At 48.0% G+C, this 24,700-nt stretch overlaps 1 protein-coding gene across 1 annotated transcript in view; it reads left to right on the top strand.

Moving 5' to 3' along the window:
- The window catches only part of cacna1ha (calcium channel, voltage-dependent, T type, alpha 1H subunit a), a 102,503-nt gene that overhangs the window by 43,329 nt on the left and 34,474 nt on the right, over positions 1-24,700 (top strand). Inside the window, exons 3-10 of the mRNA XM_048244965.1 lie at positions 1,086-1,197; positions 2,725-2,858; positions 3,498-3,595; positions 9,156-9,309; positions 10,964-11,306; positions 14,153-14,245; positions 14,617-15,412; positions 17,674-18,026. Coding sequence (XP_048100922.1) covers positions 1,086-1,197; positions 2,725-2,858; positions 3,498-3,595; positions 9,156-9,309; positions 10,964-11,306; positions 14,153-14,245; positions 14,617-15,412; positions 17,674-18,026 — 2,083 coding nt within the window. The remainder of the gene's footprint in view (positions 1-1,085; positions 1,198-2,724; positions 2,859-3,497; positions 3,596-9,155; positions 9,310-10,963; positions 11,307-14,152; positions 14,246-14,616; positions 15,413-17,673; positions 18,027-24,700) is intronic.

Raw genomic sequence — 24,700 nt, 5'->3', positions numbered from 1 at the left:
AGCACAGGAGATGCTCAGGAAAATCCATGGCAGAGCACCGGCTGCCCAGGCTGTGGGGAAAGCATGTTTCTTCCCATTAGGAGACACTAACAGCAGCATCCTTATTCCTTTGTGTAATACTGCTAGTGTTACTGTAAGTGCTACATATCTCATGTAGCAATAATGGACTGTATCTGCCACTCAGGTTATGCAAAAATTATGAGATTTATTTTTTAATCTCTAAAAGAAACATTTCTGGTTTTGGCTATCTAGCCATATCGTATGGTAGTCATTGCCTTGTGATTTGTCTAATATTATTGAAGCCTTTTGAACTCTGTGACTTTTTAAAGGAGCTATGTGCAGGGATGTAGTGGTAAAATAAGAGGTGGGTAAACTATGAATTCTGCGATCTCAGTGAGGTGGACTGCGCCATGCAGTATCGGATTTTTATCTGATTTTTTTTCCAATACCAGTGGTATTAAATGGTTCCTAGAGTGTTGATGAGTGTACATATTGGGAATATAGGATAATATTGGATAATACAGTGTGATTTTTGAATGTTAAAAGGGAATAAACTCTTTTGAGAGGTGGATAAACTCTAATAAGAGGTGGGTAAACTCTATTTCTGAAATTTTAGAGGTGGATAAACTGCGCTTACTTGCATTTAGCCTCCACTACATTCCTGGCTATGTGATTCTGTAGGATTCAAGTTGAATGTTCAGCCACACAGCACTTTTCAATTGACCTGCATTTGTATTTAATAGAGAGCCACGTGTGGTTTAAAGTGGCCCAGCGCTAGCATGCTAACCTCCACATAGCCCATTTAAGCCATCCAGACCTTTTACTCTGTAGTTTTTTGCTGGTAGAGTGGGGGTGGTAGGCTGACACTCATTTGGGAGAATTAGGATCAGATCTGTTCTGGTATTTGCCTCTCCCTGGGGTCCTCATTTCCACACAATGTCTATCAAGTGTGTATTTTGGGCTGTGGGCTGGACTGTGTCTCGTGTGTGTGTGTGTGTGTGTGTGTGTATGTGTGTGTGTTTGTGTTTGTGTGTGTGTGTGCGTTTGTGTGTGTGATGTTCTCCTTAACTCTTGTGTGTCTCCACGTGGTTCGAGCACATCAGCATGCTGGTCATCCTACTGAACTGCGTGACACTGGGCATGTATCGGCCCTGCGAAGACATCGACTGCAAGGCCGAGTGGTGTCTCATCCTGCAGGTAAGCTCAGCTACGCACACACACACGCGCACACACACACACACACACACACACACACACACACACACACACACACACAGACACAGACAAACACACACAGAGTAAACCAGACAAGAAGAAGCATAGGAGGAAAACAAAGCAAAAAAGTTGAATGAGAAAAAAAGTCAAAGTCAGAAACAGAGCAGAGGTAAGAAGGAGGGAGACAAGGAGGATGGATTATGGAGCATTTTCCATAGTCATAATGTAAAGTCATAATGTTAAATTATAATGTAAAATCATAATGTAAAATCACAGTGAGAATGTTGCCATCTTACATGCATAATAGAGGGGGAGGGGAAGTTAGTTGTCAGGTTTTACCTTGTGGGCATACCTTAATTAGCTCATGTATATGTATATGTAATATCATCCATCCATATTCAGCTTCAGGTCATTTAGCTGCAGAGAGGATAGGGGTCATCGCTAGGTCGAGCTAAGGCATCTCGGTTTGGGAAGAGTCTCTCCACCTCTTTGTACCTCCCATGCCTCAACCTCTTTCCTGGGCATGGCCTGCAACTCAAACCAAGACCTTCCCCACACCACACACATCGACACACACACACACACACACACACACACACACACACACACACACACACACACACCACAAATGCCTGGCCCCGGCTCTTCCTTCGTGAGGGGCTGTGGGAAAATGTGCAGCTCTGGAGGCTGTGCCAGGGGGGGATCAGGATGATTTAGGAGAAGGGTCATGGAGGGCACAGGCAGGAGGGAGGAGAGAGAGAGGGAGAGAGGGATGAGGAGAAAGAGAGGAAGGGATGAAGAGAGAGAGGGAGGAAGAGAGAGCGAAGGAAGATGAGGGAGAGAAAGAAAGTGAGATGGAGGGATGAGAGAGAGAGATGAAGGGATGAAGAGAGAGAGGTGGAGGAAGAGAGAGCAAAGGGAAGATGAGGAAGAGAACAAGAGATGAAGGGATGAAGAGAGAGAGAGATGGAGGAAGAGACAGTGAGGGAAGACGAGGGCGATGGCTGGCTGAGACTGACACACAGAGCAACAGCAGCCCACTTCTCTCCAGCAGCGTCCTCCATCTTGTCTTTCGCTTACGGAAACTCCTCCCAGCGGAGCGGCTCCTGTGGGAATTCTGGGATATTTTCTTTTCCCCTGGACATCCTTGCCAGCAACTTCCACATTCTTCCATTTTTACCCACACACGTCACGAGTCCCGTGTGCTCCGTTAGGCAGCGATTTCATGGGATAGTGGGAGCTCAGGGCTCGTTGCTCTTGTCCCCACCCACCCGAGTCGCTCTGCCCAAGGGTCCGGCGGGTTGATTGTTGTGGACGACAGGATTAGTCGCACGTTTTAAAAGCGTTGCTGCCGGCAAATGCTCTCTCTGCGTACACTGCATGCCTGCTCTGGCCACAGCACAGTCAGGTGCAAATGTGTGAACTTGTGTACTCTCTCTTTCTCTCTGTGTGTGTGTGTGTGTGTGTGTGTGTGTGTGTGTGTGTGTGTGTCTGTGTGTCTGCTGACAGGCATTAGACGACTGCATCTTCGCCTTCTTTGCCATAGAGATGATCATGAAGATGGTGGCCTTTGGGATCTGGGGATCTAAGTGTTATCTGGGTGACACATGGAACCGCCTGGACTTCTTCATCGTGATGGCAGGGTGAGGGACACTCAAGCCCCTGTGGGCTGTGGGCCACTGCTGTAATCCTGTCATTCACTTGGCACCCCATTCTACACACACACACACACACTCTCTCTCTCTCTCTCTCTCTCAGATACACACACACACTCTCTCTCTTTCTCTGTTAGACACACACCCACCCACACACACACACACACACAGAGAAACACACACGCCTCTTTCCCGCCAGCTAGATGGATGAAGAGGAGGAGAGATGTGTCCTGTGTGTACTCTGCATGCTCTTGAGGATGTGAGGGAAGGTTGTTTCCTCGGCTACACGACCTTCAGTATCTGCTGCAGTCTCAGTGTTGTGTGCAGTAAGATCCTGATCCTCCCTTCCCTCCCTCTTTTTCTATCTATCTGTCTGTCTGCCTGTCTGCCTCCATCTCTCCCTCTTTCTAGAGAGTCAAGTTGCCTTTTCCACTTGAGTGGTGTTGTTTTGTTGCACAGTGAAAGGTGTTGTTCTCTGCTCACATTACTTGACTTCCTTATGTTTAGGCTTTCTATATATTTCAAATAACATCCTCTCTGCACTGTGGCCTCTCTCTCTCTCTCTCTCTTTCTCTGTGTCTCCATCTCTGTCTTCTCTATCTGTCTCTTTCTCTCTCTCCCCTGCAGGATGATGGAGTACTCACTGGATGGCCACAACGCCAGCCTGTCAGCCATCCGGACTGTGCGAGTGCTTCGGCCCCTCCGAGCCATTAACAGAGTCCCCAGTAAGTACCCCTTCCTCCTCCTCTTGTGTCATGTTCCCCTCTGATCCATTAACAGAGCCCCCAGGATGCACCCTCCCCCATCCCCTTGCACCATGTCCGCTTCAAGACATTAACAGAGGTCCCAGTTGAGTAGCTATCCTCTCCACGTCCTTCGCATCATGTCCTCTCCTCAACGTATTAAGGAAGTCCCTGGTAAATACACATGTCCACCCCCATTCCTGTCCCTCACATGGTCACGTCATGGTTCGGTATGTCCATCAAATACGGATATGAGCACAGATAGATAGATAGATAGATAGATAGATAGATAGATAGATAGATAGATAGATAGATACATAAATAAATAAATACAGAGAGGGGAACACAGCTGGGGTGTGCCACTGGAGAGACATGCATGGATAGCTGTGGGCGCTACGGTACGCAGCACTCTCATGCTGGGCTGCTACGGAAAAGTACAGTACCTCATGCTGCTAAGCTACGGTTAGTTATAGTGAGCCCCCTCGTGCTGCTACGGTTAGTTATAGTGAGCCCCCTCGTGCTGCTACGGTTAGTTATAGTGAGCCCCCTCGTGCTGCTACGGTTAGTTATAGTGAGCCCCCTCGTGCTGCTACGGTTAGTTATAGTGAGCCCCCTCATGCTGCTAAGCTAGGGTTATCTATGGTGAGCACCCTCATGCTGCTAAGCTGTGATTAGATATGGTAAGCACCCTTGTGCTGCTAAGATATGGGAAACTACGCTAAGCACCCTCATGCTGCTACGGTATGCCAAACTACGGGGAGCACCTTGCTGCTGCTAAGGTATGGAAAACTATGGTGAGTAGCAGCCTTGTGCTTGGCGGCTAGCCGTATGGACAGCAGTGTTAGCTGAACTAGAACAGGGCGCCTGGCCTGCTCCAGGGAGAGAGTGGGAGGGATGGATGGAGACACAGAGGCGTTGGCTGCGGGTAATGCATCCACTCACCTAGTCATCAGCTCACCTGGTCCATGTGTTTGGCTGTGAATCAAAGACAAAAACAAAACGGCTCTCCATCAGCTTGAGGTGAAAAGAGATCAGACAGTTGTATTTCTTCTCCATGTTTTTCACCATTAAACCCCCCTCTCTCGCCTCCAGTTTATTCTCTCTCCCCTGTGTGTGTGTGTGTGTGTGTGTATGTGTTTATGTATGTTGACAGATCATGTGTCCCTGCATGTCAGCCATGGTCTTTTTGTTTTCTTTCTGTTGTCCTCGCCGGCACAGAGCAAAGCGTAGATTTAGCGCTCCGTTAAGCCTGCCGCACCGTATCTGCTTTAATGGGGCTGGGTGTTGCACAGATGGGAGCGCGAGATAGAATGATTTATCTACTCTAGTCTCCTACACGGCGCAGGGAGAGGGAGAGAGAGACCTCTGGAAGTGAGGGTGAACGATTGAATTACAGCATTGCTTTGGGTGAAAACCACCACTGTGTGTGTGTGTGTGTGTGTGTGTGTACATCCTTGTCTGTGCGTGTGGTCCTGCTTCTCACCTGCAAAGGTAATTTAAACTCTGTTGTATAAATGTGAAGTCAGTTCTAGAGCGAGGACTTAAAAGCTATTAGTAAGAAGGAAATTGAGGAAGAGAGGGAGAAAGAATAACAAAGAAAGAAGCCGAACAGAAATGAGAGGAAAGGAGGAATATGCTAAAATGATGGAGCAAGAGAAGATCGAGACAATAGAGAATGCCAGAGAAACAGGCAGAGAGAGAGGAGGGGAGAGAGAGAGAGAGAGAGAGAGATGGACAGACACAGTGAGAGAGTCACGTCAAGAGAACAACACCCACTGCTTCCTTTTTCTGGACCTTAGGATAGAATACCACCCCTCTCTCCCTCCACCCCCTCTCCCTCCATGCCCCAGGGAGCTCATTACACGTCGCCCTGGCTGCATGGTGGCTCCCTGGAAAAAAGAGGGAGAGAGAGGGTGAGAAAGATGGAGAGAGATAGAGAGAGACAAAGATAGAGAGGAGAGAGAGAGAGAGGAGAGAGAGAGAGGGGAGGGTGAGAGAGAGAGATGGAGAGAGAGGAGAGGGTGAGAGAAGTGGAGAGAGGTAGAGAGACAGAAACAGAGAGGAAGGGAGAGAGAGAAACAGAGAGGAAGGGAGAGAGAGAAACAGAGAGGATGGGAGAGAGGTGGGAGGGGTGGACGGAGGTGGGCCTGAGGCGGGCCAGAGCTGGCCAGAGAGAGCGCCTCTGCTCCTGCTGTCTGCTCCTCGCTCCCCTCTCCTCACCACGCACCTATCCTAACAGGCCCATTTAAGGGCCTCTGGCCTCTCACTACATCACACAACCCTAAATTACACCCGCTGCACAGAACACACACACACACACACACACACACACACATCAGAGAGACAGAGAAAGGTGTTGAAAGCAGCAGGGTTAGCGGAGGTCAGCGGGGCCTTTGTTGTGTATTGTTTAACAATCCACTGCAATCGGTCTGGCTCTCTGCAGGGCTCTGCACACCTTGCTGTCAGGACTGCTGGTGGTCCTCCCTGGAACACATGGACAGAACAGCACTGAGTTCCCAACATCTTAATTATGGCACTGGGGCTTTGCGTCTTTTAGCGATGGCTGTTTGTCTTAGAGACAAGTCGAGGTTTTCATCTTCCTCACCTCGTGGTGCTGTTGGCAGCTGGTGATGACGACTCTGGCCGGGCCTCTTTTTTTACCTTCAGATGGAAAGGCTGCGTGGTGGCCAGCGCTGGTACTGCGGTCCGGTCATTCAGGGTTAGCGAAACAGCAGCTGAGTCCCAAGCGGTATGGCACAGCAGAGCCCCCCCCCCTGTCTGTCATGGGGCCCCTCCCAGGTCTAGCCTGACATGCGATTAGTGAAGGTGGCGGGAAAATGGACGTTTCGCAGTCAGCCACTCAGCACTTCTCTTGGTCTCATCGGAGAGCGGGGTCAGGTGCATTTTAATTTCTCTGTCTCGGTCTTCCTGCAGGCTGCCGACTCGTCTGTAATAGCAGCCCGGTCCAGAGCAGATCCCTCTCCCTGGGCGTTGTTCGACCAACAGAGAGCGCGTGCTTCAAGCAGCTTTTGTTTGGTCGGAATGCTCTGAACTGTTCAAATGTTGGTTTGAGAACGGGAGTGGGAACGGAAACGATTCTCTGTCGGTGGAAAAAGCCTCAGTATGGTGATGGTGTTCTCACGTGTTTGTGCTCTGCCTGCCTCTTGTCATATGATGTGACAGGCTCCGAGTGTCTCTACTCGGCTATATTTATGCGTGTTCGTTTGTTCTTCTCCCCCTCTGAACTTGGCTGTGGATGATGCTCTCCTGTGGCGCTCTACCACCACCGAAGCATCAAAGATAGATTACTTCCACCAAGCGCAAGCAAGCAGCACAGCTCAGAAATCAGTCAAACAGTGGCTTTGTTTGTCAGTGCTGTGAGGGAGGGATTGTGGATTATTATCATTGCGTGAAGTTATTGAGTAACTACATCACCTATGTTGGCTCTTGCCATTGTCCCTTGGCTGTGTTAGAATACTGAAAACATTACGATGCAAAAGGATTGAGTGGGAGTGTGTTATTGTCATCAGGATTTTGTTCCGTGTGCATGCTCTTCTGGATGGAAACTCATGTGAAAGACAAAGATGCCTTTGCTGGCTAAAACTGTCTTGCATTATTCTATGCCACTCCCTAGACATAAACATGCAAACACAAACACACACACACACACACACACACTCACTCATCCCCTTTTTGCCTTATTGTTCTCCAGTTTCTCCTTATTGTTCTCCACTTTTTTTGGGTATTTATAATGCTTGGGCATAGGTATTTATTTGGGGTATTTATAAGCATGCTTGGGCATGGGTATTTATTTGGGATATTTGTAAGCATGGTTGGGCATGGGTATTTATTTGGGATATTTGTAAGCATGGTTGGGCATGGGTATTTATTTGGGATATTTGTAAGCATGGTTGGGCATGGGTATTTATTTGGGATATTTGTAAGCATGGTTGGGCATGGGTATTTATTTGGGGTATTTGTAAGCATGGTTGGGCATGGGTATTTATTTGGGGTATTTATAAGCATGGGTGGCATGGGTATTTATTCAGGATGTTGTTTCTTATGTTATTCTTGCTCTCTTTGTTGAGCTCTTCTCTGCATCTCCCCCTTCATCAAACAGACTGCCTGGCCTGGGCAATAGGGAGTCGCTCTCTCTCGATGTATTACACCTTTGTGTGTGTGTGTGTGTGTGTGTGTGTGTGTGAGAGAGAGGTTGGGGCGGTCATTTGTGCTTATGTTTCTCCCTGTATATTCATAGAGTTTTGAGCTCAGCTCTTTCTTCAGTGCTCTAAAGGAGACATAAAGTTTAATTTGTCGGAGAGATCAGCTTGAGCTGTAGCTCGCAGCGCTCCTTGATGGCGATCCATTATAACAGCGCAGTATTTTCTTGTTTTGTTGGGGATCTGTGGCTGTCCGTAAACGTAACAGTCATGCGGGCCCTCTGGCCGAGAAACACATTGCGCTTAGTTAGCCACAAAGATGGAGTCTCATTGCTTTCTCAAGCATTGCTGCTGCAGCCCTGTGTGATTGTTCAAACGCAAAGGCACTCATTTTCCTTATCAGTGGCAACGGGGGGGTGGGGGGGTGAGTGGGTGGGAGAAAAGGGGGGTTTATTCGCTTGTGCTTAACATGCTGATTACCATTAAAATGTTTGTGGAAAGGAACTAATTAACTCCTGTGAATGATTCGTTATCACCCATGTCACAAGATGTCAGAAGGAGAATTCATGGGCCCCATCAGGATTTATGTTTATGGTAGGGAGGTTGGGGGGGGGGGGGCATTAAGATGTTGGCTGGAACATCTAGTGCCGCACTTTAGTTCTGCAAGGCCAGCAGACGGTGATTTGCCATGGTGCTCATTAAAGCTGTGCTAGATACAAGCCATTGAGTTTGTTTGTTTGTTTTGTTTTTTTTGGATGCATTTTTGCTTTGCCACTGATATTTGTTAGACCATAACCATTGTTCATGACATATTGAAATGCCAAACCTGCAGGAAATGTTGGCCTTTTTTGTGCATTGCCATTGTAAGAAAAAAGAGAAAGATTTTCTCTTCTCCGGATTGATACAGCAAAGTGGTTTATTCCAGTGTAAAATGGTAGAAAAGTTCACAAAGGTTCAACCTATGCCTGCCCTCGGCATATTCTCTGGAGTTCTCTCTCCTTCGTCCTGTCTGGGTCAACTCCCTCGTCTGCGTGAACTAACTAAAAGTTACCAACTCAAGTCATTATATGCTGGTCTCAATGCAAATTAATCTGGCTTCTACCTAGATAGCCTTTTGTCCTATGTATATGATAATTGAGTTAACCTCACACCTTTGGCTGGGATGGTTTTCAATGGCTTACCCCCAAAACCCATTCTATGATCGTTGGTGTTTCACACCTCACCTGGCACCAAACCGTCTGGCCTGCCATCAGAACATCAGAACTTTCCTGGTTGGAGAAATGATATCACTCATACAATCGGACAGGATTCATTTCTTACACCATATTCCTTCAGTGTTGATGATTGCATTTCTCTCTCTCTCTCTCTCTCTCTCTCTGCAGGTATGAGGATACTGGTAACTCTTCTCCTCGATACTCTGCCTATGTTAGGCAACGTCCTTCTCCTGTGCTTTTTTGTCTTCTTTATTTTCGGCATTGTCGGGGTGCAACTGTGGAGTGGGTTGCTGAGGAACAGGTGTTTTCTGGCAGACGAGAAGTAAGTATTCAGGGCCAGAAACTCTACCTCACACTCCCCCTCTCCTTCCCTTCCATCCCCTCTCACCCTTTCTTTTCTCCTCTCTCCTCTTCTCATTTTTCTTCTGCCCTCTCCTATCTTCTCCTTTTCCCTCTCTGCTCTGCTCTCCTCTAATCCTCTCTCCCTCTCTCTTCTTCTCCCTCTCCCTTCTCTCATCTTCTCTCTCCTGTCCTCTCTACTCTACTCCTCTCTCCTTTTTGATCTCTTCCCTCCTCTCCTCTCCCCTCCTCTCCTCCTCTTCCTCCTCTCCTCCCTCCTCTACCTCCCTCTCCTCTCCTCTCCCCTCTCCTCCCTCCTCTCCCTGTGTTCTCGGGTGGAGGCCTTTAGTCAGTCCACTCCAACCTGATTGGAAGTGGCAGACACGGGTCGCCGGCAGCAATGGCATTTCATTCGCTGATGGATGTGTAAACTGAACATCGCACCGAGACAGGACAACAATGCAGCGCCCTGTGCACAAAGTCAAACAGAGCAGGCCACAGGGGGCAAACTTTTATACAAACTGCAATTTGTGTGTTTGTGTGAGCGACAGGAGACATCAAATGGTACACACTCTTAGAAAAATAGGCAGGAGCAGTGATACACACACACACACACACAAACACACACACACATGGACACGTTCAACCCTTTTTCTAAACACTCACACACATAAGCACACACAGACACAAGTTGTCACACACACAGACTCACACAGAGTTCACCAAACACAGAGAGTTCACCGAAACTGTTTCTCGATGTAATGGAACAGACGAATTTACTCCTTGCATTCTTTGCATAATCGCCACTGTGCCATGATTTGAATTTGATGGGGAAGGAAGCAGCAGCAGCAGTATCGCAGAGCAACAGCATCAGTGGCTGTTTACCTCGCCCGGCTCACAGCCAAAGTGCTGCTGAACTCAGTGTAGTCAAGCTGCAGGGGGCTGTCACATGTCAGGCTCCCTGGTTGCAGACATGCCTCTTCCTCCTCTACCTCCTCCTTCTCCTGTACAAACAGCAGAGCTTAGATGTTTTCTTAAAAACAACAACCATAGCAACTGGTTCACAGGACGGCAACATTTTTATAACGGTACATTTACAAATTGCTGGATACGTTTTGAGATAATCACATCCGTTGGGGATGCCTATTCTTCTGTCTGTTTGAGAGAGATGTTTATCCATTATATTTACACTGATCACCTGTGCCAGGATAATTGAGAGATTTATTTTCCGGATTGGTTTGCGGAACAACTATTAAGGCTTGTTACGGACTAAATTGGGTTTGCCACTGGAATGTTGCCAGGAAGTGGCTTCATCTGTGCCTAGCAGAGCAGCGTGTGTATGAAATATAACCTCATAGGCTCTCTTTTCTTCTCTTATCTTCTCTTCTCTTTTCTTCTCTTCTCTCTTCACTTCACTTCACTTCTCTTCTCTACACCCCTCTTCTTTCTTCTCCTGATCCTCTCTTCTCTTCTTTTGTACTCTCCTCTCCTTTCTCCTCTTTTTCTCTTTTTTTCCATTCTCTTCTCCTTTCCTCCCTCCTCTTCTCCTCCCTCTCTCTCTCTTTTCTGTGTGTTTCCTTACACTCTCCATCATCCTCTCACCTCTCTCATCTCTCTCTCTCTCTCTTTCTCTGCAGCCTGTCTAATCTGTCGTTCCTGGACTCCTACTACATGGACGAGGAGGGCGAGGAAAGTCCCTTCATCTGCTCCTTGCCCAAAGACAACGGCATGCAGCACTGCACGGATGTGCCTGCCTACAAGGAGCCTGGCAAGGAGTGTCAACTCATCCCGCCGCCGCCGTTCCAGGCCCTCGCCAACTTGGGCGCTGGCCTGGCCATGGGTGCGGGCATGGGGGGCAGTGGGAACAGCTGCATCAACTGGAACCTGTACTACAATGTGTGCAAAGCCGGGGACAAGAACCCGCACAATGATGCAGTGAACTTTGATAACATTGGATTTGCTTGGATTGCTATTTTCCAGGTAGGTCTGACTGGAGTGCTGGTGGTGGTGGGGGGGCAGGGGGTATTGTGTGTTTGTTTGTAAGAGTGTGTGTGTGTTTGTGTATGTGTGGTAGGAGTAGCCTGACGAGCCAGACCCACATTAAAATGTAGGGTCTGGGCACTCACCGTGTGCAAGTTTGCTCCTAAAAAAGAGAGTCTTGTTAGACAAGCTCCATGCACACCAAATAATTGATCGTCCCCTCCCCAAACAGAGTGGGTGAGTGTGTGCGTGTGTGTGTGCGCGTGTGTGGGTGTGTCGTGTGTGTGTGTGTGTGTCGTGTATGCGTGTGTGTGTGTGTGTGTGTGTGTGTGTGTGTGTGTGTGTGTGTGTGTGTGTGTGTGTGTGTGCGCGTGTGTGTGTGTGTGTGTGTGTGTGTGTGTGCTTTAGATACTCTGAGGCTGACGGCTCTGGCTGAGCCACAGAGATACGCGCTCACTTTTTGATCGCTAAAGAGGTGTCACTTTCTGTCGATGAAACTTAAACATTGAAAATTAAGCCATAGTACATTTCAGAAATACTGCACGATTTCTCTCTCTCTCTCTTCTCTCTCTCTCTCTCTCTCTCTCTCTCTCCCCTTCTCTCTCTCTCTCTCTCTCTCTCTCTCCTTCCTTGTCTGTCCAATTCTCTCTTTTTCCCTTTCATGCTCCTTTTTTCCCCCCTTTTCTCTGTATCAGTTCCTCGCCACCGTGCCGCTTATCCAGTCAGCCCTCATCAAATCACTGGTATCACAACAGCCAGCAGCCACTGCTCTATCCGATCCAATGAGAGAGCTTTAAACAGGGGACCACATTCCTAATGCATGGCACAGCTACAGAGAGAGAGAGAGAGAGAGAGAGAGCGCGCGGGCGAGGCAGGCAGTGGCTGTGTGCTATTACAGTTGACCGCTGGTGACCGTGTGATTATGGGGGGTCACTGGCTCTCGGGTCGGACTCATTACTGGGGTCACGGCAAGCAGGGTAGGGGCTGTGAGGGTGCACCATATTGCCCTATTACACACACACACACACACACACACACACACACACACACACACACACACACACACACACACACACACACACACACACACACACACACACACACATGGACGCACAAACACGCACATACTGTACACACTCACAGTTCCCCAGGCTAATGGCAGGGTACAGTGTGCAGTAATTTAAGGGGAGGGATGCCGTGCCTTCACCCATGTAAACACAGGAGCACGGCAGGGGCTGGCTTTCATTAACCCCAGAGCAGTGCCCCTACCCTCTCCACCATCACCACCACCATCCGGCCGATAGGGGTGAGTTGGACTAGGGAGAATGTTGTGGGGGGTGGGGGCATATAGCGGAGTGGCGGGGACATTTTGCAGGAAGTCATTTCAAAAGGGATTGACAGGCCGGAGTGTACAAGCTGATATCCAGTGTGAAGAGAAGAGAGAGTGAGAGAGCAGCCTTGCAGCAAAACTACGCAACCCTCCAAAATTAGTCTAATCAAGCCAAGAAAATGTCTCTTCTTCACACACGGTTGCCTCGGCTCCAACAACACAGTTTCCTCCAATCAGCAGACCATGATGACTACTTTTTAGCACTTTTATTTGTCCGTTAAGATGACTCACCAGAAAAGTCTGGAAAGGCGGGAAAAGCCCCTGAGTCTCTGGACAGTACTCCACTCTAACTGTCACCGGAAAAACACAAGCAGAAAAACTTTCAGTCTTTCAGTAGGCTGTTAGACAGCGCCTGGGACTGTTTTCATGCCCATTATGGTAAAGCATGTGAACAGTGTACGTTTATTTTTAAGCACCTTCAGTCAAGCTTCAATAAAATCAGATTATTTTGGGATTTGGCTATGATGGAAAGGATTCAAATAATGGTGGGTGTTTCCTGTCCCTCTGTTATACAAGTAGCATAATAGCTGAGTGTGTACAGTCATACAGCATATTTTTTTCAGTATTTTTCAGTGTTTTTTTTTTTCAAACACAGAGGAAAGAGGTTTTGCAGACAGGCTAAGGCCTAAAATGTATATTCATTTCACAGGTTGAACTCAGGGTATATGATTTGGCTTTGGAGACAAACACCCGACAGTGCTGCCAACAACCGAATTATTCTGGAACGTTGATTTGACTCACATGGGGTTTATTTTCAGAAGCCCAAATACCTGAGGAAGAGAATGGAGGAGCGGAAACTCCAAAGGGAGAGCAGACTCCAGTCTCCAGTACTGTGGGTTCGTGAGAGAGAGAGAGAGAGAGAGAGAGAAAGAGAGGGAGGGAGGGAGAGAGAGAGAGTGCTGTATCTCTGCCCCATCTCTCTGTGGCACTCTGCCTCACTCTATTCCTATCATATTCACATCAGACGCACGGTGTGGAAAAATACACATCATGAAAGATCCCTCACAGTTCCCCAGACGATCACCCAAAAAAAGAGAGGGCTGGTGTGCCGTCAGCTGTCTGTGATGGTGTGTGTACAGTATGTGTGTGTGTGTGTGTGTGTGTGTGTGTGTGTGTGTAATGGTTTGTGTGTGTGTGTGTGTGTGTTGTGGGGTTGGGGGGCGGGGTACAGGGGTTGCAATGTTGTGCGTGCCGGAAGGCTCCTTCCGAATGCCTCTCTAACGAGTGTGTGCTTCGATACCGATCAGCGAAACTCCTGTAAATTATAGAATTACAAGAGCAGAACTGAGATAAAGGCAGCCTAATGACAGCACCTGGCAGCACTCTGGCTGGGGCTAGGTTGTTCTTCAATCTTTGTTTCATCTTGCTCTCTCTATCTCCCTCCCTCTCTCTCATACTTCCTCTCTCTCTCCCTCTCTCTCATACTTCCTCTCTCTCTGACTTTCCCCTCTTGCAGGTGATCACTCTGGAAGGATGGGTGGACATCATGTATTATGTAATGGATGCACACTCCTTTTACAATTTTATATATTTTATACTGCTCATTATAGTAAGTACTGCCTGCATTTACATTAAATGTATTCATTTATTCAAATGTATTTATTCAAATATATTCATAACTGCTTAGGTAGCAAGGGAAGAATGTATTACATTAGTTAACGCAAACTTTGATTGTGTTCTGGACATAGTCAGTGTTTTTGTAGAAGACTTATATGGAAGCATGCCATGTTTAGACATTCTTCTTACATCTTTACAACATGTTACTTTAATCTCTAACTTTTAGTCACTACTAAGTAGTTACAGTATTTGGTTGTTAACTTTATACAAACTGTATCTTGTATTGTGTTGTTTGACATCTGTGCAAATAGTGCAAATAGTTCCAGTAGTTCCAATTCCTGCCGTTGCTCTTGCACCCTTCAGGTGGGCTCATTCTTCATGATAAACTTGTGCCTAGTTGTGATCGCAACCCAGTTTGCGGAGACGAAGCAGCGGGAGAACCAGCTGATGATGGACCAGCGGAAGCGCTACCTCTCCAACGACAGCACGCTGGCCAGCTACTCGGAGCCGGGCAGCTGCTACGAGGAGATGCTCAGGTACATCAGCCACCTGTACCGCAAGGTCAAGCGCCGGTGCCTGCGCATCTATAACAACTGGCAGAGCAAGCGCCGCAAGAAGGTCAATCCCAACAGTGACGGCTGTGCTGGCGGACTGGGTGGAGGGAGTGGTGGGGGTGGACTGGGCAGTGGCGGACTGAACGGACACGGCCGGCCGCGGGAACGCGAGTACTGGATCCGGGCCATGCGCAGTCTCATCCGTCACCACGAGCACCACCACTGCAACCTGAGCAACGGTGCCCCCTATGGGCAGCAACAGCAGCAGCAGGGAGGGCTAGAGACGTCGTCGTCGGGGACGTCAGGGGAGGCCGTGGAGATGAGCACCCTCCAACCCCTCAGCGGCGGGCGCCACGCGCAGACAGTGCCCACCGTCTACCAGGAGGGCACGTGCCTCCCCAGCCCGACCTCCCCGGGCACCACCACCAGGGCCAGCGCGCCCACACAGCGGGACAGGCTGAACGGGGGCATGAACTACCCCACTATCCTCCCCTCCTTCGTCTGCAGCTACCCGGGAAACGCACCCCAGGGCAACGCCAGAGGGGAGACCAGCACGGACTCTGCAGACCCCATGGAGAGGCTCCAGCAGATGACGGAGGAACCAAGTAAGGCCCTATTCTTCCGCTCCGTCTCATTTCTCTTTTTTATTCGTTCTTCCTCGGCTCCTCGTATATGCGTTCACCTCGTTTAGCCCCCAGGAAGACCAGGGAGCTCAAACCAGACGCCCCTCTCAAGCGGCACTTTAGAGCTATGACAGAAAATCCATGCCTCAAATGTTAGAGTCATTAACAGAATCCTTATAGGGCTCTGCCAGCAACTGTTTTCCGCCACTGGCTCTGGTTAGCTGGGGAGATATGGTGGAGCTGCATTAGTGAGTGAATAATGTGCCTTTCCAGTACACTGCAGCTCTTACAGAACATAAGAACGGAATGATCTCACTCCTATGCTGGCAAGATCTGTTAAAGAAGCAATCTTCACCAAAGAAACAACTGCAAGATAAGATAAGAGGCGTCGTTACAGTATGTTGGTGACGTTATCGGTGCTAAGGACTGATGCAGATAAAGTCAGTGAGTCCTCATCAAAAAAACATGGCACCCTGGGTCTCAGAGAGAAGTGTGGTGCAGATTGCCTCCTATCTGTGTGTACTTACATCAGCAGGCTCCGGCGGGAGGTAGTTTACCCGTCGCCCGCCATCTGCAACGGAGAAAAAAAACCACCGCTGGACTGGCCAGGTGTTTTCTCTCATCACGTCGCCTTCTTGTGCACTTAAAAGCTTGTCGGCGGTCCCTTGCTTAAAGTTAGGTGCTAAAAGGATTTCTGTCGCTGGGGTGGATAACAAATAGACACGCAGGCTAAAGTTTTCAGCTCCAGACACATTCCGGTGCCAATAGTCATTTCTGATTAAACAAGAGTCACCTCCATTTCAGCTGATTATAACTGAAGAGAAAGGGGACATGAGGAGGCGAAGGCCACCAGGAATACATTACACTGCAGAAGTGAAAGCTTGAGCCCATAGCTGTTTCGTGTATACAGTAATAATCTACAAACTGTGAAAATGTCAAACAATATAAAGGTGTTTTGTTTCATGTATTCATTCTCTGACACTTAACACTACCATCAGCTCTTCATTAGAGCAGTAGCACAGCACCAAATGCCCTTACATAAAGGTTATCACCATGCAGTTTACAACGTTCTCCATAGTTACAAATGTTCAGCCAATGAAGCAAATCAGGATTTTGATCAGCTAGATGAGGCCCCCGGTGGTGTCACATGCAACTGTAGCTCCTTATCACCACATTACAAATACACTCAATTCAAATTGGGGCTAAAAATAAAGTGTGATTACCACCCATTCCACTTGCTGTTTGATGTTGACCGAGATCGGATCCATTTCGGTCAGCAGTACGAATGAAAACAGTAGGGTGCGATGAGATTCCCCATACCCCATACCCCATCTACTGCATATGTGCTCCATAACATGCCTCCTCTACTGCTCAGTGTAATCGGTCCAATTAAGCTAATTAGTGGGAGTTAGTGCCCGTAACTCCCACTAATTAGGGCAGCCGTGGCCTACTGGTTAGCACTTTGGACCTGTAACCGGAGGGTTGCCGGTTCGAACTCCGACCAGTAGGCATGGCTGAAGTGCCCTTGAGCTAACCCCTCACTGCTCCCCGAGCGCCGTTGTTGATGCAGGCAGCTCACTGCGCCGGAATTAGTGTGTGCTTCACCTCACTGTGTGTACACTGTGTGCTGTGTGTGTTTCACTAATTCACGGATTGGGATAAATGCAGAGACCAAATTTCCCTTACGGGATCAAAAGAGTATATATACTTATACTTATACGTATATTTCCTCAAAATAAGCCACGTAAAAAATAGACCTTTAGGTGGCCAGCCAGAGTCAGCTGTGGGTGGATGTGGAATAAATGACCAGGATGATTCAGAGCTTCTCAGCGAGAAAGGGATTAGACAGGGAGCACTTACAGAAATTCACTCAAGCAGACCTATAATTAATGCTTTCAACCTCTCTCTCCTCCAGAGAGACAGGTAGACCCAGGACCACCACTACAATATCGAGAGGAATTCCCTGCCTTGTATAATAAAACTACTAAAAATATCGTAGGCCTAGTACATTTTTATCTATAAACAGTTTTCCATACGAGAGTGTAGCTCGATTAATAGGGACACCAAGAAATTCCAAATGATAAAAAGTAAAAGGTATCAAAATGATGGCTTTAGTTTGCTTGCATTAATGGCTTTAGTTTGTTTGCTTTAGTGGCTCCAGCAGCATTGCATTGTTGTTGTTGTTGTTGTTGATGAGGATGCTGTTGTTGATGATGCTGTTGCTGTGCTTGTCCCTGGTGTAGGTCAGCAGCGTTTGCTGCTGCAGTTGATGGGTGGCCTGGAGCCTGGCCCACTGCTCTTGCAGCTGGACAGCTGCCTGTACTGCTCCAGCGTTCTGAAGCGCATGGAGCAGGAGTACGCCGAGTCCGAGAATGCCAGGACAGAGGCCGAACTCGCCGACGGGAGGCCGGGCCACCGACATCGCCACCGCCACCGCCACCCCAAGAGAATTGTGGGCCGCGGCTGCCTGGCCCAGGCGTGGGGGGACTTCCAGGGCCGGCTCAAGTCCATCGTGAACAGCAAGTACTTCAACCAGGGGATCATGATCGCCATTCTCATCAACACGCTGAGCATGGGCATCGAGTACCACGAGCAGGTGAGGCGGACTAGGTGACCCCCCGTGTGTCTCTGTTGGCTGGGCCACGGGCTGTGAGCGCTCGCTCCCTCCCTGCACTCCCCGCATTAGAAGACGGTACAGACCAGCTGTAGCTGGGGCTGGGGCTGCGAGCAGGACAGGTTACTGTTGTTAGCAACAGGGGCATGTCTGGTTATTTTCATCCGCCGTTGCTTTGTTTGGAGCATAGCTCGCAGATAGGAGATATACAACAGAAAGAGTTTTATCTGTGAAATGACACTGCACGAACAAAGCAAACCACCACCTCCACCACCTCAGCCCTGCACCAACACCCTCCAGCCGTCTCGTCCCCCTCCACCCCCACCACCCTAGTCCCAGTCCAAACTACCCAGAGTGGAAGTAGAGACATCTGGTCCGTGTCTGTCTGGCTTTTATCTGCGTCTGAACAATGCAGCCCCCCCCACACACACACACACACCCTCCAAAGTATTTCATTGGTGTACACAGAGGGGTTATAGCTATTTATTTTTCATTCATAAACACTCAGGGGGCAGAATGTGTTGGGCAAAAGCATCACCTTATTGGGCGAACCGTAAGCCGTGTCGCGTGTGTAAAATGCCCTGTGCAAGTGCACCATTGCTTTTGACCAGGGCTCTTGCTTTGATTTTGTATCCTGCTTTGCTTTGCTTTTGCTGGGCTAGCGGGGCCCTGGCTGTGGTCTCCATGACAGCCTACCCTGAACCCTTTTTTTTTTATCCCCCTGTGTTGCTGTTGTCGTTTGAGAGCCATCCGCAGCAGCGCCAGGCCTTGGGAGGAAAGAGGGAAGAGTTGCTGATGTTGTCGGACGTCCAGTAACCTAGTTACGGGGGCGGAAATTCGCTGCAGCTGCCTGCCAAGCAGGGGCGGCTCAGTGGGAGTGCTTGGTCATGAAAATGGGGGAAATGGATGGTGCATGCACGCTGGTGGTGGAGGGTGTGGCCGTGTGGGGGACACGGCTGTGCTCGTTAACTGGAGGAAAACAGACACGTCAGGGCGGTTTGGCTGGCCAGGGGTTTGCCAGTGCGAGCAGGAAACTGTGCCGTGGTCGAATCTGCCCCTACATACATCCCGAAGCAGACAGTACATACATCTCAAAACACAGCTTAATGCTGACTGTCGTTCTCTAAAGAGATTGTCATAGACAGCAGCTAGCTTGCAAAAAACCAAAGACTTAATCTGACAAATTATACCAAGGCCCTGTGAAAAACTGCTTTTAAGGAAGCCTTTGGGATAATGCTTTGTGGGTGCTTTACACCTACCTTGCTATTACCGGGGTGTCAAGTGCTTTGTTGCATGGCAGTTGCTATTAACAATGCTTTTGTAAACGGGTCAGCCATATGACGATGCTATTATCCATGCAGTAGTATTGCCTAGGGGAGCTGAAGCTCGAGTGGCCCACAATGAAAGAGATATTTTTGACTCACCAACCTTTTTTGCGTGGCGCGGCTCTCGCCTCCGCAGAGGAAGTACAGTATGAACGTTTATTTATTTATTCTTTTTTATTTTCAGATCGTGCTGTCAACTGCTAGTGCGGGTAGAGCAGGGCGGTATCAACCTTACCGCAGTCCCAAAGCTGTTCCGTATTTTATTCGCCGGAATAAATGATCAAGACAAGAGAGATAAAGAGAGAATTAGTGAAGTATTTTGTCGCATTTGTACCTTTTAGGAACATCCTCCTGCAGCCCACCATGGTAGTGCCTTTTACAGACACCAACATATAACAAGGTAAACAGTGAAGGCGAAAAAAAACTGTCAGCACTATTTTCTCAGTCTTCCTTCCCTCGGTTTGCAGCGGCGGGGACTTGCTGTGGACGAGCTGTAATCTCCGAGGACAGTGGTCTCTCGTGTTGCACAGAGAAACCGAGGGGAGAGCTGTGCGGCTGGCTTAGGGTGTAATAACACGCTGTGAAGAATAGCACCTCTTCATCAAAGCTGTCCAGTGCCATGTGCGCATTACCCCACATGCTAAATCTGTTCTAATCCCCACACTGTGAGTGCTACAGCAACCCAGGCAACAAAACACAGGGCATGATTTAACATATACAATGTGTGTCAGTGCGTGAGAGTGAGAATGTATGCGTGTGCGGACCTTATTTGACACAATGAAGAGCACATGTAACTTAGGCAGTGTAGAGGGACCATTATGGGCAGCGCCAGGAACTGCTATCTGTTCTTGAGAGATCATTCAAGTGAAGTTATTTCACCGTAAAGGGCCGATCCCATGGCATTCTAATGGACTTAGGAAAATAATGCTTCTGTATGTACCTAGGCCTGTGTGGCTCCTTAGCAATATAAATAAAATGTAATGTTATAATACTTGAAGTGCTTGGTGAAGTGCACTTGAATGGAGGTTTAGACCTCAGAGTTAGCAGGATAAAAAAGGATATTCTGTTTCTGTTCCATCCATTGTGTGTTATTGGGCAGTAAAGAAAGAAGCAATTATTAAAGCTAGTAAAGCATGACATTATTGTCTGTTACAGACATCCATAATGGCAAAGCAACCAAGCTTCACTGCAGCATTTGGATCCAGTGCTTGGGGGGTCCTACACACCGAGCTTCATTCTGACAGAGAACAGAGCGGAAAAAAAACAGAACGTAAAGAGCGGCTCAGCCGAAATATCCTGAGACCTCCCTAAAAAGAGAGAGGGAGAGATAGAGAGAGAGAGAGAGATAGAGAGAGGAAGAGAGAGAGGAAGAGAGCTGACAGGAGTCAACATTTCTTGTGTGAGAGTGGTTGCAGGTCTGCGCTTTTACAGGGATTTTTATTTTAACATTTCAGCTCCCACATTAAGTGATCTCAATGGCGACACCTCGGGGGATTGATTTTTTCTGGCACACTCACACCATGACTAGGCTGTGGGGTCCTGCCTCGCGATCAGCACTCTGACAAAGACCACATTGATTGGAATTAGAATGTGGAATTGGGACACAACTCACTCGACCCGGCCTTTGCTAGACTGTACTGGGACACTGTGAACTTTTTGTGTGAAGTGTTTTCTGCCATTGATTTGTCAGTGAGCATTACAAATGACAGACATCAGATGTTCTTAGGTCTGCGAAATTTGTTTCAGCTATTTTTTTTGCTTCTTTACAGCGCTGTAAAGACTTGGAATGTCACCAAAGAGATACTACTGAAATTAGGTCCTAAGTGTTCAGACACAATCAAAATTCGTAGCCCTTGTATTGCTCTAAGAGACTCTATTCTGGTGTATTAATTTCGGAGGCTGTTTGACTACAGTAGAACGTTGCTTAAGGGTCTGTAATAGCACATAAATGTCTGTTGTTAAAAAGCATAAACACATTCCAGGGTTAAAATCAAGTGAGATGATAAGGAACCAATTTTAGGTCGTCATCTTAACTCCCAAAGAGAGGCCCAAGTTTTAGAGGAGTTTGCATCTAATCCAAACAGATTTGGATAATGCATTGCTTTGGGGGCATACATTCTGTCATTGCTGGTTTGGACATTCACCAGAGATTCTTCCGTAGTGTATAAAATGAAAGATTTCTGCTGACCATCTCCCTGCCGATGCACAGCATAACAAAACAACTCATAAAATAATCCTGTGGGACTAACAAAGCGGGAGTTTGCACTACCAAGGCGTGCTGGTTGTTTTTGTTGTCTGTGCTGCTTGTAGAAAGACAACTCAGCGGTTCAAGTCTGACACTCTCATCGCAGGCAATCTGATAATAGGATTAGTACAAATCTGTTGAACCAAAGACTTATACAGGTGCCAAACCAATATAATACCCTTTCACTGCAACTCTTTGGAATCAGCTCCATTGTCTAGTAATACACTTTGGTACACCTCTGAAGCTCTTATCAGGATAGAAAATGGATTAGTGGATTATGATTTATACTTAATTGAGTACCACTTGGATGGGTCCATTTAAGAAGCTTGTGTTGTTTATTATTATTATTGTTGCTGTTGTTGTTATCAGTTTTGTGTCATAGAGTGATTGTGGAGGGAATGGACTGGTTAGTGGTGGCGGCATGTTTTGAGCTTAGACTGGAATTCACTGTTCTTCCATTATCGGTTGATCATGCCGGACATTTCAGAGTAAATGGATACTCCTTGACTCTGCGTGTTTGTGTGCTTGTGGAGCTTCACTGGAGGGGGTTGGTGGGGTATGTCTGCTTTGGAAAGGCATTCCACCACTGCACTGTGTACCTTCTCCCATGTCTTAGCCGCAACACATACTGTGCATAGTTGCCATTATGTCTCTGTGTGTGTGTGTGTGTGTGTGTGTGTGTGTGCATGCGTTTTCTTTCTCTCTGCCTCTCTCGCCTTGGCCCTGTCTGTGGAGATCTTTATCAGGGGCGACGCCGGGTCTCCAGCATTATTTGCACTCAGCGGTGTTGCTTAAATTCTCTCTCTGGAGCGGTGTGATTATACATGCTTCGTGGTCCGATAGCAAAATGCACTCGCTCTCGCGGCGCGGTCTCTTTCTGCAAACACCCTCGCTTGTGTGTGTGTGTGTGAGGAGGATATTATTTTTCACGCAGTGGCAACAGTAGTTGCCGGGTTGCCGCGGAAGTGATTTGTGTGGTGCATTGAGGGAAAGCGCTGCATTAGGGGGGGATAGAGATTGTTTACGATATGCAGTGCATGGCTCTGAAGCTTTTAGAGGGGTTTAGGAAAGGGAGAGTTTGGCCAGTGTGTGATGAATGGGGGCATTTTAATTTTGTCATTTATTTTTTTATGGGGGGGGGGGGCTTTTTCTTTTTCTTTTTGTCTTTACCTTTCTGTCTGTCTTTAGCTTTCCTCCTTCTCACTCTCAGACCTTTGTCGATGTTTTCTCTCTTTCTTTCTTTCTTTCTCTCTTTCTTTCTTTCTTTCTTTCTTTCATTTCTCTCTGTGCCTCCTTTTCTTTCTTAGCCCTTCTCTCCTTTTCACTGTCCCTATCCCTCTCGCTGTTCCTCCTCTCAGCACTGCACCTCTCTCACTTTCTCTCTCTGTCTACCTCAAACCTCTTTTACTCTCTCCTACCTTCCCTACCCTTCCTCTCTCTCTCTCTCTCTCTCTCTCTCTCTCTCCCCTCCCTCTCCCTCTCTCTCCCTCCATCTCTCTCTCTCTCTCTCTCTCTCTCTCTCTTTCTCTCTCACTCCAGCATGTAGCGGAGAGTGGAGAGTTCTGCGTGGTCCACCCTGCCGTTTCTGCTCCCATTGTTTTCAAATACCCCCTCTGCCCCCTCCCTCCTTTCCACCCTACAGTCCCACACACACACACACACAAACACACACCCCTCGGTGTCTGTCCAGCAAATAGGCCTGATGCAGCAGCGCTGGGAATTTGCAGCTTCGCACTCAGGCGGTTTGAGCCAATTAGAGGAAGTTGAAAGGGGGATTCGATTTGTGGGCTGGATAATAGGGGCAGCTTTTTTAGAGCTTGTTTGGGTGGGGAAGGGAGGAGATGGAGAGAAGAGGAGAGGAGAGAGGGGAGGGGTAGAGAGGGAGGGGTGGTGAGAGGAGGAGAGAAAGAGAGAGAGAGAGAGAGGTGAGGGACATTGCGTGCAGGCCACAGGAACAGGAATATCAGAGTGGTCTTTGATTTCGGAGGGTGCAGTGATTACGCTAACCTCTAGCCAAAACTGCTTCAGTGAGGCCTGTGTCTTTTGAGACGACACGAAAAAGGAGCCACAGAATAGCTTTCAGATCTGGTCGTCGTTTTCTGTCTGAGAAGCTCTCCCTCTCCCTCTCTTTCTCTGTCTCTCTCTCTCTGTGTGCGAGATCTGAAGCTGTCAGGTAAACACTGCGTTTGCCTGCTGTTATCCTCAAATTTCACGGTAAATTTGGCTCTTTCTTCTCGCTCATCCCCCAGGCCTGATCTCGGAGTCCATTCGCATCCATGATTCTCCCCATATAAGAGAGAGAGAGATTGAAAACTACAGTATGATGATGTAGTCATGCAGTGTGTCATAATTAATTATATAACAATATTAAATCAATTCAGTGCTTTGAAAGCATACCATTTGGATTGCCAATTAGTATTAGGCTTTTGGCTCCATGTTTTTCATAAGTGCTCTTGGCACATGTGGTCTCCTGCTTGGGAGAGTAGTATCTCTAGGGACCGCAGGGTGTGGTGACTGTCTGGGTTAAAACACGTGACTTTAATCCCATGGTGTGTGTGATGACAGAGTGGGGCAAAAGTTGAATGAGGTTAGTTAGTTAGATGCATTTGGCTGACGCGTTTATCCAAAGCGACTCACAGATACCAATTGCAGGGGCCAGTCTCCCTGGAGCAACTCAGGGTTGAGTGCCGTGCTCAAGGGAGCAACCTTAAAAGCAAGGAATCGAACCCACAACTTTTGTGGCTACTGCAGGCTAGCGAAGTTCTTTAGCCACTATACTACCACTGCCCCGGTGATGCCTAACATCATGGGGGTGGCGTTTGGTTGGAGCCCTGGGCAGCGCCCAGCCAGGCAGCCAGGATGGGTCTCAGTGCCCCCCTCTGACAGGAAGCTGTTATTGCATAGATAATGTGCTGTGTCAATGTGGTGGATGATGGTCCCCAAAGAAAGACATCAAGTGCGTTGAAGAGGGTGTCATCCCAGCAATGGCAACGGTCACACATCTTTGGTGTTTTAATCAACCTTTAAAGTGATAACAAAAGCAATTAAAGTAACACAATGTAGGTGTTCTCCTTTTGGTCAATTTC

Source organism: Alosa alosa, chromosome 6 (genome assembly GCF_017589495.1).
Source record: "Alosa alosa isolate M-15738 ecotype Scorff River chromosome 6, AALO_Geno_1.1, whole genome shotgun sequence".
In the NCBI taxonomy this organism is placed as follows: domain Eukaryota; kingdom Metazoa; phylum Chordata; class Actinopteri; order Clupeiformes; family Clupeidae; genus Alosa; species Alosa alosa.
Note: the sequence above shows the minus strand (reverse complement) of the source record. Positions and strands in the feature narration are given on the sequence as shown.